This window comes from Carya illinoinensis, chromosome 10 (genome assembly GCF_018687715.1).
Source record: "Carya illinoinensis cultivar Pawnee chromosome 10, C.illinoinensisPawnee_v1, whole genome shotgun sequence".
Taxonomy (NCBI): domain Eukaryota; kingdom Viridiplantae; phylum Streptophyta; class Magnoliopsida; order Fagales; family Juglandaceae; genus Carya; species Carya illinoinensis.
The window spans coordinates 4,689,580-4,704,254 of NC_056761.1; the positions used below are offsets into that span (position 1 = coordinate 4,689,580).

At 34.1% G+C, this 14,675-nt stretch overlaps 3 protein-coding genes across 4 annotated transcripts; all 3 read left to right on the plus strand.

Annotated features, from left to right (window-relative positions):
- The first annotated feature begins 1,266 nt into the window (after positions 1 to 1,266).
- Positions 1,267 to 9,486, plus strand: LOC122279102 (probable glutathione S-transferase parC). Its single transcript, XM_043089442.1, has 3 exons — positions 1,267 to 1,324; positions 7,941 to 8,260; positions 8,667 to 9,486. Exons 1-3 carry the CDS (start codon positions 1,318 to 1,320, stop codon positions 9,024 to 9,026), a joined length of 687 nt encoding a protein of 228 aa, XP_042945376.1. The 5' UTR covers positions 1,267 to 1,317; the 3' UTR covers positions 9,027 to 9,486.
- On the plus strand, positions 1,318 to 2,553 carry LOC122279103 (probable glutathione S-transferase). The gene is made up of 2 exons (XM_043089444.1): positions 1,318 to 1,638; positions 1,998 to 2,553. Exons 1-2 carry the CDS (start codon positions 1,318 to 1,320, stop codon positions 2,337 to 2,339), a joined length of 663 nt encoding a protein of 220 aa, XP_042945378.1. The 3' UTR covers positions 2,340 to 2,553.
- A 1,790-nt stretch (positions 9,487 to 11,276) lies between the features above and the next one.
- On the plus strand, positions 11,277 to 14,185 carry LOC122278311 (probable glutathione S-transferase). 2 transcript variants are annotated; one of them, XM_043088499.1, is made up of 3 exons: positions 11,277 to 11,569; positions 13,442 to 13,469; positions 13,612 to 14,185. In XM_043088499.1, exons 1-3 carry the CDS (start codon positions 11,277 to 11,279, stop codon positions 13,933 to 13,935), a joined length of 645 nt encoding a protein of 214 aa, XP_042944433.1. In that variant the 3' UTR covers positions 13,936 to 14,185. The 2 variants fall into 2 exon arrangements, with proteins under 2 accessions (XP_042944433.1, XP_042944434.1); XM_043088500.1 differs by lacking the exon at positions 13,442 to 13,469 and having other exon boundaries at positions 11,277 to 11,617; positions 13,632 to 14,185.
- The last annotated feature ends 490 nt before the right edge of the window (positions 14,186 to 14,675 follow it).

The following is a 14,675-nucleotide window of genomic DNA, read 5'->3' on the forward strand; positions in this document are numbered from 1 at the left end:
TAACCGTTAAAGTGTTCATTTGGAATACGTTAATCATATTTTCCAAAGCATCATTAATAATTTAATCATTGATAAAATACTTAAAGCCCATTTGGATATTAAGTTAAGTTAAAAATTGAAATGAGTTAATTTTTTTATAAATACTAGTGGCTTTTGGTTACCAAGTCTAGCCTAACTCAACTAAACTCATCTCATCTAATTATTACAACTTTCTCAACTTCCAATACAAAATATAATAAACAATTTAACTTTTTCAAATCTCAAAATAATAATAATATTAAAAAATAATATTTTAAACTTTCATCTCAACTCAACCTACTATCCAAACTGGGAGTTTTGTGAAATTTACATAAAATGAGTTTAGATGTGTTTAGAGGTTAAGGAGAGTTTAGATGTATTTATAGGAAGTTGAAAAAAGTTGTGGATACTACGTGTAAAGAAATGTTGAGTTGAAAAATATTTTAGATTCGTGTAAAGAGGTTTTGAGTTGATATGAGTTTAATGATTTGAAAGTTAAGTATTTAAATGTTAGACTCAACTTAAAATTATATCTCAATTTAGTCCAATTTTCAAATGGAGCTTAAGTTGTCTCCAAATAAAGAGGTTACCTGAAATTATTCTATAAATTTAAGAATTTTAAATGAAAAAAATACCTAAAATGATTAATTTTATAACATTTATTGATACTTGTATAAATAATTAGAGTAGCATTAAATGAGCACTTGTATTAACTTTAGGTTTAATGTCAAAATTAAAATAGAAATAATATTTGCAGTCGTGAGTTTGTAAGAATCGTATAATAATTTTAAAAAAATAAATATAAGATTCATATAAAAAATAAAATTATATTTTAATAATAAATCTGACTATTTTTTAAAACAATTATACATAATATTACTCTTTTTATCAATAAAACCACGAAAACATGTAGCAAGCTTTTAATAGGAGCGCTCATTGCATATGATGTGCCTTTAATACATATTTAGAAATGCTTTGGGACCGCAATTTGGGTCCCGAATTCCTGTCCCAAAACTATTTTTTTTTTTTAAACTCAGTGATTTATCTATATTGATGTTATGAATTTTTTAATGAAGAATATAAAAATAATTTAAAAAAAACAAATGGCCTCATTTGGTGGATTATCGGGCTTGATACATATAATAAACTGATAAACGAAGACTCTGAGTCTCTGAGTGTGTTGAATGCATTCTCTATCTTGTACGTAGGAGGAGAAGTTCAAAAAGTACTCCACGTCTCTTTTGCTTTCTCTATCTCCGGCCCCTTAATTTCATTCTTCAAACTTTGAGGCGTGTGACAATGGCAGATGATGAGATGATTTTGCTGGATTACTGGGTTAGCGTGTTTGGGATGAGGGTCAGGATTGCGTTGGCTGAGAAGGAGATCAAGTATGAGTCTAGGGAGGAGGACTTGTTGGGAAACAAGAGCGATCTGCTTCTCAAGATGAACCCGATTTACAAGAAGATTCCAGTTCTAATCCACAACGGAAAACCTGTATGTGAATCACTCATCATCGTTCAATACATAGACGAGATTTGGAATGATAGATCTCCATTGTTGCCCTCTGATCCTTATCAGAGAGCTCAAGCTAGGTTTTGGGCTGATTTTGTCGATAAGAAGGTATGCGCGTCTTCATCTTGGCTGATTAATTAGTTTCTCTTACGGATTAATTTGTTTGATGAATTTGATTCGGTTTTAGAATCTTCTCTCAGTCTCAGCAAACGATTCATTTGTGTGTCCTTGAAGCAAGATATTAATGAGTCAACTGTCAGGAGTTTATAAGTGTTTGTTTATCTATTTTATTGTTTTGTAAATTGAGCTTGGGTTATCTATTATGATCCCTAATAAATTATGATTTGTTTTTTTTTTCCTGGATTTAAAAGAAGTATAGAAAATTTGAAGAAACAAGTCAACTGATCTCCTCCATTTGTTTTGTAATATAAAGAGTACTGTTAATGCAAATAAGTGCAAAATTGCAGGTGGCTCCAAGGCCGGGAGTACTATGGGGAAAAGGAGAAGAGCAAGAGGCAGCAAGGAACGAGTTTCTTGAGACTTTCAAGATATTGGAGGGAGAGCTGGGAGACAAGCCTTATTTTGGGGGTGAAACATTTGGGTTTGTCGACATTTCTCTCGTCACTTTCGCCTGCTGGTTCCATGCCTTTGAGACGTTTGGGAAATTCAGCATGAAGGCGGAGTTCCCCAAGATCACTGAATGGGCAAAAAGGTGCATGCAGAGAGAGAGTGTCGCCAAGAGTCTTCAGGACCCCCAGAAGGTCGATGAGTTTGTTGTGGAGTATAGGAAGAGGCTTGGCCTCGAATAGAGTAAGGTTTTTGCCTGAGGGTAGAAAACTGTGAATCTCTGAATTTGTATGGTTTTGGCTGAGGGTCTGGTTATCATGTGTGTCGTCCGTTGACTTTTTTGGATACTTATCGTGTACGTGTCTCCTATGTGTTACCCGTTAGGTCGAAAGAGGCACGTAACATGGGTTATGTTTGAATAAGAACTCCTTTTTTATAGAAATATTTGGTAGAAAATCCCCGAGGTAATTTCATTAGGATGCAGTTAATGAAAGGTTTCAGACAACTATAACTTCCCAATTGCATGCATTTCTTATATGATTGCGGTATTTAAATATGTGATAAATTAAATCTAAAATAGGAGACAAATATATAGAGCAATGCTAATTGTAAGTGAAGAAAAAATTTATAAAAAACTTACTATCCACATGTCAGATATTAATATGGTGAAAATTACAAAATTTGAAATTTAAATTTTTTACTTTTAAAAGCAAATTTATAGGATGTATCTTGTATGTTTTTTAAGCAAACCTGTAAGTATATGCAGTACCATTCAAATATATATTATCTAATGAATTGAATACTTAATGTTTTTAAAAGATTTATCTAATTATCAAATGAAATGGAAAGCAATCGGAAAGTGTGTGCCATTTTGCATTTCTCTCTTAGGCCATTTTCTCTATTCTAAACTTCTAGCCATCTTCCCATTTCTTTCCACCATAGGGGTGGAGCACCCTTCCATCCCCCCTTCCCTCGTGTCTCTCTAACACAAGCTGTCTATAATTTTTTTTTCCTATTTTTCTAAAGTTTTTCATTCGTAGCACCAAGATGTGTTAATCTATTGCTTACCAACCTTTTACGACCACCACGCGCCCCACTAGTAGACTTTCCAGCCATCGACTTGTCAGAAAGTTGAAGAAAATTGATCAAAAGTGTGGCGTGAGTCTCGTGCAGCTCATACCGCACTTGAGTTTCATGCGCCGTCGCACCAGAGAGAGTTTGCAACCATCACTCCCGGTATTACTAGGATCAGCGGCTTCGGATCTCTTAGATTTGACCATTACATTATTTTTTAAAGTGGCGCATGAACCACACGTGCCTCCATAGATAGTGACGGTCCTATGTTCTTATGTTCCAGTTGCTACATTCTTATATTCTCGCTTTTTCTAACTAATGATCAAGATAAAATAATTGTGAAAGTCTCATACAGCCAGTTCAAACAAACAACATGTAGCAAAACATCAATTAACTACAACTTTTAGTCGTAGTCTTATGGCCTGTTTATCAGACTATGCACAAATTGTTTCAAGCGGCTTCTCCTTAGTAGAAAATGGGTGGGAGCCAATTTTTTATTCCAGATCCATCTTTTTTTTATTCCACTTGTGTTGCATTTGTTTGTTTTGAGATGACTATTAAAGACTCCCACTCTATTGAATTTAGTATCTTGTAACTATTTAGCTTATCTATGAATTTGTCTGCTGACAAAATAAAAAAGAAAGATATCGGCAGGGACGAATTTAGCAGTGCCAAGGGCCAAGGCTCCCCAAAAATCTAAAAAAAAAAAAAATTATGGGATTACTAGAGAAGTTAAAAACTCGATTTGATCCTCACATGCATTGCCTCAAATTCGAAAATCATCTATTTTCAACTCAAAGATCAAATTTCAGCTACAACATTACCAGCGCCATATGCCTTATCATCCAATTCTACAAGATTTATCCACAATTTCTTATTTATATTGGGTATTGAAAACTACTAGAAAGGCCAATGTATATTATCTAGTTGATAGATTGATCCGATTTGTTTTGACACTTCCAATTTCGACGGCAACTAATGAACCTTTTCAACTATGAACATCAATAAGGCAAGGTTTTGAAACAAAATGAAGGATGACTTTCTTAAAAATTATTTAGTAGTCAATATTGAGAATGAAATTGCTAAAAGACTTAGCATGGATGCCATATTTGATTAATTATATTTAAGGAAAGAGTGACAAATCTCATTTAGCTTAGTTGATTATATTTTTCCTTTTTTAAGTATTGCTACATTCACAATTATACAAAATAACTCTAAAATTGATGTAACTTCATTTGATCTGATAGATCTACTTTATAATTAAAGTAACTTTACAATCTGATAAAACACATCAAGCCACATCAATTTATAAAATTATTTTTATATAATTATTTTGTGGTTAGAGTACTTAGACAATATGTATTTATATATATATATATATATAAAGTTATGTTTTACACAAATTTTTACACTTGTTTGAGCCCACTAAATTAGATTTCTAGCTTCACCCCTGGTAATCGAGAATTTTATTCTAATAAAATTAGTTCTAATTGCTGGCATTATAAGATAAATGATTACTAGTGGTTAAATATTTGTTACGAAAGCATCATTTGCTACAATAATAAAATAAGTGTTAATTATTGTTGTGAGTTCTGTTCCAAATAAATTAATTTGAAGTACAGTACTAGAAGTGCTTGGTGGGGTTGCCGCTGGCTGGTCTTTAGAAACCCTAACGCTCTATCTCCCTTTTCTTTCTAGAGTCTCGCCTTCAACATAAACCATGCCAGGGGGAGTGAGGCTTCAACTCTTTCCTCCCTCCTCCCATCTGTTTAGACTAGACAGTGTGTAGTATTTTTTTTCAATTTTTTATTTGTGTTTTTCTATCTAAAGTGTGGTGAAATGCTGATTTGCTGTTCTCTAGATTCCAGTGACCACCACGCGTTCTAGCGCAAGATTCCCAAACCGTTAATCCTCCAAACAGGTAAAGAATTTCGTCGAGCGGAACAGCGCTTAAGTCACACACGTAGGTCAAAGTGCTAGTGAGTTCTAGGCGCCACCTCATGGGAAAGCTCCTGCTACAACCATGCGCATCATTTCTGGGACCAAGGCCCTCGATTTCTTCAGACCCAACCATCCACTACACTTCTAGGGTGGCGTGTGTCCCTTACGTGCCACCACGGTCTATTTGTTTTTGTATTTTTTTTACTGCAAGACTGAAAATGCAAATCTACAATTTTTCAAGTTGTAATTCGTCATTTTCTCATCTATATTTTTTTATTTTGTTATTTGCTTTTGTTGAGGTAAATATAAAAGAAGAAATAGTCTCCTGGACGTTTTGTTCATAGAGTGAAAGTCATTTCCTCTTCTAGAGGGTTTGGAAGCCCTCTCTTCCTCTAAAGAGTGAGGGATGAAATCTCTACTTTAGATAGAGTGTAATCTTTTACACAGTTTATCTGTAAAGAGTTATAGAAATTAAGACTATATTAGTCACAAATTAATTTGTGTACTAAGAGAACTTCAATTATGAGTAATTGGCTTTAGGGGTGAACAAATAAGCCGCTGTTCCGAACCGGCCGATTTAACCTATCCGAACCGACACAAAAAAACCCGAACCGTTCCAGTATTCTTCGGAAGCGGAAATGGCCGCACCCGTTTCTGACTTAATCGAAAATTACCCGATACCCGTTTCTCTCGCTCTCTCCTCCTTGCTCATAAACCCGGCAAGCATTTGTCGAATACATGATGATCTGAAACCAAATGTCTTATGCAATGAAAGTGAGAAAGAATACCAAAATCTCCGTTCTCCAAATAAAAATTTCCTGATGAGAAAGTTGCCTCTAAAAGCAGCTAAATTCGGGTTCAAAATCGTGCGTTGTACATATAAGTATATTATTTATTAAAATGTTATTTCAACTTTGATAGAATCGATTGGATATCGTCGAAAGAGAGAGAGAAACGGACCTGTTTGACAGATTCGGCGATCTCCGGGCCAATACCATCCCCAGGGAAGAGAGTGGCTCGGATCGACGTGGGCACGGACGAGAAGGCCCTGGACATAAACGGTGGATTAGCATTTGGGGTTATGGCGGAGGAGAGGATCTGGCTCGACCGGTTTTTGAGGACGCGTCGATGGAAGCCATGATCATTGAATCACGGCCATGGTTCAGACCAGTAAATACTGGAAACCTTAGAAGACGTTATCATTATCGAAAAGAAGCTTGTAGAAGCCAGAGGAATGTTGGTCTGGGTTCGGCTTGAAAGCAAAGAAGCTGAACCATTTGGGTTTGGGTTACTGGGTATTCGAAGAGAAAAGGTCTGAAACGAATGTCTTATAGCATACCAAATAAATTAAAACGGAAAACTCGAAACAAAACGAGTCGGGTAAACGGGTAACGGGTAACGGTTCGGGAAAGCCATATTCGGTAGTGGAAACAGGCGGGTCGGGTCGGAATGCTGCTAATACAGTCCGGATCGGGTCGGGTGAACAGCCCTAATTGGCTTGTAATTATATCAAGTCACAACTTTAACTTACTTTCATGAATGAATAAAATAAAATAAAAATAAAAATTAATTAATTTGTTAGTTTTTGTGACTTTTAACACGTTGAATTCAAACTTTGGTTTAAGTGTTCATTTTGAACAATTACTCCTTTAATCATTTCAATGGTGAACAGAACTTGAGTTTGAAGTTCTCATAAATGTTTTATGGTAAAATTAGGCGACCTAGAAAGTGATACACGTATATAATATTCGTTGAAATTAAGGCGACGTGTATCATGTTTTTTATTTTTTTAATAAAGCCTACTCGCTTAAAAATTAAAAACATGCAAAACAACGTTATAACAATGCAAGTGGTACATTTAAGAGCTGGTTTTCTTATATAAAATTAAAATATCTCATTCTATTATTAAATATTATTAAAATTTTTTTAAATTTTCATACAAATTAAATATAATAAATAATTTGACTTTTTTTAAATTTTAAAATAAAATTAATATTAAAAATATTATATTATAATAATATTTTATTTAATTTTCAATATAAAATCTCGTCTTATATTATATTAACTGCGTAACTAAATGAGTCATTTATACTACGAAAGCAGTGTCAACACTTTCATGATCTGGACAATCTGGAATTGCGCGGGAGGATGTAGGGGATACTATTACGAGGACGACACACAAGGGTAGATAGTTGGTAGGGTCAAATAAATTAAGAAAATATTTTTGTGGAAAGGCATTTTATAAAATTAATTTTATAAATTGATGAAATTAATAAATTTTAAAATTATTTTTATTATAAGATATATCTATCAGATATATGAAATCTTTAATCTATGAGATTAAGGTGCAGTTTTGATAATAAAATAAGATGAGGTAGTTTTAAATGAAAATAAAAAATTAAATAAAAAATAATTTAAAATTATTTTTTAATATTATTAATATTTTAAATTTAAAAAAATTAAATTATTTATTATATTTTATGTGAAAATTTGAAAAAATTATAATTATAAGATAATATGAGATAAAATATTTTTATTATGTAAAGAGGAATAAGTGATGTTTTATTATTATTATTTTTTAATATTTTTTATTATTATCTAAAAACCCTCATTTTGACGGAGGAATAGATTTTAAAAACTCAAACGGCCCAAAACATACAACAACGTTTAAAAACCCAAAATTAAAAACCTTACAATTAATACGTTTGTGTTTAGAGAATTTTGGATATGTTCGCAAAATACACGACGACTCTTTTGCTTTCTGTATCTCCGGCCCCTTAATTAATTTCTTCAATACTTTGACTCTTTGAGGGGTGCGACAATGGCAGATGATGAGGTGATTTTGCTGGATTACTGGGTTAGCATGTTTGGGATGAGGGTCAGGATTGCGTTGGCTGAGAAGGAGATCAAGTATGAGTCTAGGGAGGAGGGCTTGTTAGCCTTAGGAAACAAGAGCGATCTGCTTCTCAAGATGAACCCGATTTACAAGCAGATTCCAGTTCTAGTCCACAACGGGAAACCTGTATGTGAATCCCTCAACATCGTTCAATACATAGATGAGATTTGGAATGATAGATCTCCATTGTTGCCCTCTGATCCTTATCAGCGAGCTCAGGCTAGGTTCTGGGCTAATTTTGTCGATAAGAAGGTATGCGCCTCTTCATCTTGGCTGATTAATTAGTTTCTCTTACGGATTAATTTGTTTGATGAATTTGATTGGGTTTTAGCATCTTCTCTCACCAAATGATTCATCTGTGTGCCCTAGAAGCAAGAAATTAATGAGTCAACCGGAGTTTATAAGTGTTTGTTTATCTATGTTATTGTTTTAAGTTCTTTGGGTTAATTGAGCTTGGGTTATCTATTATGATCCCTAATAAATTATGACTTCTTAATTTTATTTTATTTTATTTTATTTTATTTTATTTATTTATTTATTTTTTTTTTTCTGGATTTAAAAGAAGTATAGAAAAATTGAAGAAATAATTGAACTGATCTCCTCCATTTGTTTTGTAATATAAAGAGTACTGTTAATGCAAATAAGTGAAAAATTGCAGGTGACTGTGCCTCCAAGGGGGGGACTACTATGGGGAAACGGAGAAGAGCAGGAGGCAGCAAAGAACGGGTTACTTGAAACTTTCAAGATATTGGAGGGAGAGCTGGGAGACAGGCCTTATTTTGGGGGTGAAACATTTGGATTTGTCGACATTTCTCTCGTCACTTTCTCCTGCTGGTTCCGTGCCTTTGAGATGTTTGGGAAATTCAGCATTGAGGCAGAGTTCCCCAAGATCACTGAATGGGCAAAAAGGTGCATGCAGAGAGAGAGTGTCGCCAAGAGTCTTCAGGACCCCCAGAAGGTCTATGAGTTTGTTGTGGAGTATAGGGAGAGGCTTAGGAAGAGGCTTGGCCCCGAATAGAGTAATGTTTTTGCTGAGGGTGGAAACTGTGAAGAGAAAATCTTCTAACAGGTCATTCCAATAATATCTAAAAAAAGCCACTAATAAAATGTTGCCACGTAAGTCTCTTGAAATACTTAACTTGGACCACAAAACAGAGGATGCCGTCTAGACCCACCCTCTTCCAAACCGACGAACACCCTTGCTTCCCAACCCTCGGATTTGCCCAAAGCCAGTTCCCTCACCGAATGCCGCCCAGACCCACTCTCTCCATAACCAACTATCTCTCCCAACCAAAGGCATTTTGCCAAAAAAAGAAAAAAGTTCGAAATTCTTGACAATTTTATTTTGCAAAGTGACCACGATTGCTTGTTCTAGGCAATCTTTGGTGTTTCTTGTAATTCTCTGTGATCTTTGGTGATCATTCCAGTGAACTATGGTGTTTTTGCAAGTTAATGAAAAAGAACGGATGCTTTTATCATCTTTGGTGTTTGTGATGTTATGCTCTCATCTCCAGTGAGTTGTGTCATGATTGCCATCATTGTTAGAAATTATGATCGGAAACATCTCAAGGTAGAAGACGACGCTGCCTCTCTAAAATTACTGAACTGAACAAGCAATGCTAAAGAATTTCTCACTCTCAGGGTAGGGACGCAAAAGATATGATGTGGTAGGGAAAACGCAGATGTAATGTCCAACATTTGGTGCCCTAGATGCCCAGAAATCGCAGCCAATGGAATCTCACTCTCGGGGTAATATTTTCGTCGCAAAAACTGAAATGAAGCCACAAATGATTAGTTTACGTGACGGTCTATTGGTTTGCCAAAAGTGACGAATTTGCCGGGAAAAATTCCAAAACTCACGGCAAAATGTAAATGGGAGGCAAATAGACCTTGGTTGAACTATTAATGGCGACAACATTTTCGACGCAAGTACTTCAACGTTCACGCAAGTACCTTCTACGGCGCTTTATCTTGTCGGAAATGGCAATGTATTTGCAGCAAAAACTTCGCTGACATTGGCTACAAAATTCTAGAGCATTACAAATAGTCTACAATCATGATTTCCCAGGTAGGTGTACATCGTCGTAAATTGTATAGATTGCAAAAACCAATCTAATTGGGTTGCAATCGTTGTAAATTCATGCCAAACAAGAAATGGTCTTTTTTGCTCTCTAGTTGCTTGCAAAAACCAAAAATCTTAATATTTGATGCACTTAAATCTTTTGGCACTCTCCCTTAAATCAATCACCTCTTAAGTATTCTTCAAACTAATCATGATCAATAATTTTGCTTTTTACAAACAATCAAGTATTATCCCACAAATACCTAAAATAACTGGGGAATTAAAGTGTTGCACAAAGCATTACAGTGCTGATGATGGCCATAATCCATACTAAAAGACCAGGTTCAATTGTTTGAGTTCAAACCTGTGTAACAGCATAATACCTTGTGCTATTAATGTAAATAGTGGCCACTTACTAGATCAGCTGGATGCATATAGGCCTCGTAGTTACAATTGAGAAATTGAAACAGATCCCATTGAAAGCAAAAAAATATTACACTCATTTAGAGGCTAAACATAGATACATGCACAAAAAGCAACAAGCAGTAGAAGTGTATTTCTTCATCCACGTGAGTAATGTACCAAATTACAGTAAGCTTTTAACTTTGATAAACTTAACATCCCAATTTTAGAGAGCCTCTACAGCAAAGCTAACCATTACCCTGGTTTTTAATATTTATTGGCCACCTTTTTAATAAAAAAAAACAATTGGTCTCGTTTTAATGTTTTTAAATTAATTCTAAAAACATGACCATTAGTAAAAAAGATAAATCTTAAAAAAAAATTATTGTTGGAAACATAGAAACATATTTTTTTTTAAGATATATTAACTGCATGTTGGGAAGTGGTGGACTTTTAAAAAAAAGTTCTATTTATACAGTCATTTTTATATATTCTTTGTGCTATCTACTGACGTGACTTGTCAAAATAATTATTTTATATTAAAAAATAATGTAGTTAATCACATTAGTGACTGCACATAGAATTTTTATTTAAAAAAATAATCTTAAAAAGACAATAATTTAACCCAAAAAAAAAAAAAAAAAGAAAAAAGAAAGAAGAGGCGCAAGCTTTCATTGGACGTGCCTTTATACAAATTATAAAAAGGTGGGTTATGAAGTTCACAAGAGTACTACTCCATATCTCATTTGCTTCCTCTATCTCCCTTTAATTAATTTCCTCTTTAATCCTTTGAGGCCGGTGACAATGGCAGATAATCAGGTAACTCTATTGGATTTCTGGGTCTGCATGTATGGAATGAGGTTCAAGATTGCGTTGGCTGAGAAGGAGATCAAGTATGAGCGTCTGGAGGAGGACTTGATCAGAAAAAAGAGCAATCTGCTTATCGAGATGAACCCAATTTACAAGAAAATCCCAGTTCTAATCCACAACGGGAAACCTATATGTGAATCACTCATCATTATTCAGTACACAGATGAGGTCTGGAATGACAGATCTCCACTGCTGCCCTCTGATCTTTATCAGAGAGCTCAAGCCAGGTGTTTGGCTAATTTGATCGATAACAAGGCATGCACGGCTTCATTTAGGCTTTAGTTTCTCTCACTGTTTGACTTCCTAATTGCATGCATTTCTGATATGATTGCGGTATATAAATATGTAATATATTAAATCTAAAAATAGAAGATAAATATATAGAGTAATGCTAATTGTACTGAAGAAAAATTTATAAAAAAAACTTCTGACCAATGTGTGAGTTATTGATATATTGAATATTATAAAATTTAAAATTCAAATTTTTTACTTTAAAAAAGTAATAAAACAATTCTTGTACGTTCTTTTATAAATAAAACTGTAAATATATATATATATATATATATAGAGCACTACTCAAATATATATTATCTAAGTAATTGAATATTGAATGTTTTTGAAAGATTTATCTAATTATCAAATAAAATGGAAAGCAATCGGCAGGGACGAATGTAGGTTGAAAAACGCTATGAAGGCTGGAACATCATCTGGTTGATCATGATAGATTTATTCGACTTGTCTTGACACTTTTATTTTCAACGGCAACTACTCAGAGAGTTTTTTCGGTTATAAACATCGTTAAAAGACAAGGCTTCAAAACAAAATGGATAATGACTTTTTTAGAGATTATTTAGTAGTCTATATTGAAAAGAAAATTATTAAAAAATTTAGTATAAATGTCATATTTGATTAATTATATTTAACGAGAGAGCGACGATCTCATTTAGATATTTTGATTAATTATATTGTACTTAGATAGAATATACATAAGCATTTTGTAAAAAATAGGTCATACTAATAAATAATAGGTTTTGTTAACGTGTTCATTTGGAACAACTACTCCTTTAATTGTTTAAAGAGTAATGTTACGTACAGTCATTTTTGTGCACTCTTTACGTACTTCACTGATATGATTGACTGGATTAAATTTTTTTTAATACACAACCAATCATATCACTGGAGTATACAAAGGACTCCACAAAAATGATTGCACATAGAATTTTCCTTGTTTTAAGTAGTGAATAGAGCATCCAACTATAGAAAAATGATAGGCTGATAGCCTCCTCACTCCTGTATAATTTTTCTAGAACTTTTTAATAAAATAATATTTTATATGTTTTATGGTAAAATTAGGCAGCCTAGAAACTGATGCTATACGTTGAAATTAAGGCGACATTTTAACATTAAAAAAAAAAAAAGAAAAAGCAGGCAAAACAACGTCGTAACAAAGCAATTAGTGGCACATTAACACTACGAAAGCAGTGACATCACTGAGATTGTCCTCCGCTTTAGAAAACAACACACTAGGGGAGGTTGTTGGTAGAGTCAAATTAATTAAGAAAGTACTTTTATAAAATAATAAAAATAATTTTATAATACGATAAATTACGTCAATTTTTAAAATTATTTTTATATAATTTCTGTGTTACTACCGACACTGCTTAATAAATTATTCAAGCTTTTCATTGGATGCATGCCATTACAAATTATAAATAGAAGGATTAAGTTCTTTAACGTGCTCCACATCTCTTTTGCTTCCTCTGTGTATCTCACTTTAATTTCTTCTCAATCTTTTGAGGTCTCTACAATGGCGGCTGATGATCAGGTGATTCTACTGGATTTCTGGGCCAGCATGTTTGGGATGAGAGTCAGGATCGATCGCCTTAGCTGAGAAGGAGATCAAGTATGAGTCTAGGGAGGAAGACCTGCTTGGAAACAAGAGCGATCTGCTTCTCAAGATGAACCCAGTTTACAAGAAGATTCCAGTTTTAATCCACAACGGGAAACCGGTTTGTGAATCTCTCATCATTGTTCAATATATAGATGAGGTTTGGAAGGATAGGTCTCCATTGATGCCCTCGTGTCCTTATGCAAGCTAGATTCCGGGCTGATTTGATTGATAAGAAGGTACGAATTCTAATTTCTTTTACGATTTGATTTGTTTTGACAAATTTATCTATTTTTAGTGCTTCAAACTCTGCACCTGTTTTGTAATATATGAAGAGTACTTATGACGTATACAATATTTGAGAGTGTAAAATTAATGCAGGTGTATCTGCCTTCACGGAGAATACGGACCACAAAAGGAGAAGAGCAGGAAGCAGCAAAGAAAGAGTTCTTTGAGATCTTCAAGATATTAGAGGAAGAGCTGGGAGACAAGCCTTATTTTCAAGGTGAAGCATTTGGGTTTGTCGACATTTCTCTCATTACTTTCTCCAGCTGGTTCCAAACCTTCGAGACGTTTGGTAACTTTAGCATGGAGGTAAAGTTCCCGAAGATAATTGCATGGACAAAGAGGTGCATGGAGAGGGAGAGTGTCGCTAAGAGTCTTCCTGATCCGAAGAAGATCTTGGAGTTTTTCCGTGGAGCGTAGGAGGGAGCTTGGCTTGGATTAGAGTAATGTTTGGGCAAGAGTACTGTCGAATTCGTGTTAGCAACTTAGCGTGCATACTTGCACATTTTTGTCTGATCATGGTCGTCATGTACTGTGTCGTCCGCGCGTTGAGTTTGTTGTATACTTAAAGTTTAGGTAAATAAATGTCTGTTGTGCGTTAGGCCAAGAGATACATGTAACGTAAATTATGATCTTTTAATAAAAACCCGGCCTCTTTTGTTCAGGTCAAGATCAGAGGCATGAATGGTGTTTATCTTCTTTTACTTTTTAACTTTTAGTGCACCTTATCCATCATGTATAGTACTCTAAAAAGGGACCAAACAAAATAGAGTAATGCTACATACAGTCATTTTTGCACACTCCCTGCGCACTCCACTGATATGATTGGCTGGATTAATTTTTTTTTAATACACAACCAATCATATCACTGGAGTGCACAAAGGAGTCCGCAAAAATGACTGCACATATAATTTTCCAACAAAATAAACAAATGTTTGATTACAACATTTCAAATTCCAAAAATGTGAGGTGACAAAAGTATAATAATAGACATGCATGAATACTTTTCACAACTTTTTCATAACTAAGTTTAATGGTTACTAAGTTTAATGGTTATATATGTATGTGCATATATTTTTGTTGCATGTATGTTTGTGGGTGTATCTATGTGTATGTAGTATAAGCCAATAAGATCCGAAACTTTGAGAAATGCATACCAA

Coding starts and splice junctions, on each gene's coding strand:
- LOC122279102 (XM_043089442.1), top strand. Junction 8,261..8,666: donor CTAATTTTGTCGATAAGAAG/GTATGCGCCTCT, acceptor GAAAAATTGCAG/GTGACTGTGCCTCCAAGGGG.
- LOC122279103 (XM_043089444.1), top strand. CDS start 1,318: ATGGCAGATGATGAGATGATTTTGCTGGATTACTGGGTTAGCGTGTTT. Junction 1,639..1,997: donor CTGATTTTGTCGATAAGAAG/GTATGCGCGTCT, acceptor GCAAAATTGCAG/GTGGCTCCAAGGCCGGGAGT.
- LOC122278311 (XM_043088500.1), top strand. CDS start 11,277: ATGGCAGATAATCAGGTAACTCTATTGGATTTCTGGGTCTGCATGTAT. Junction 11,618..13,631: donor GCATGCACGGCTTCATTTAG/GCTTTAGTTTCT, acceptor GCCTTCACGGAG/AATACGGACCACAAAAGGAG.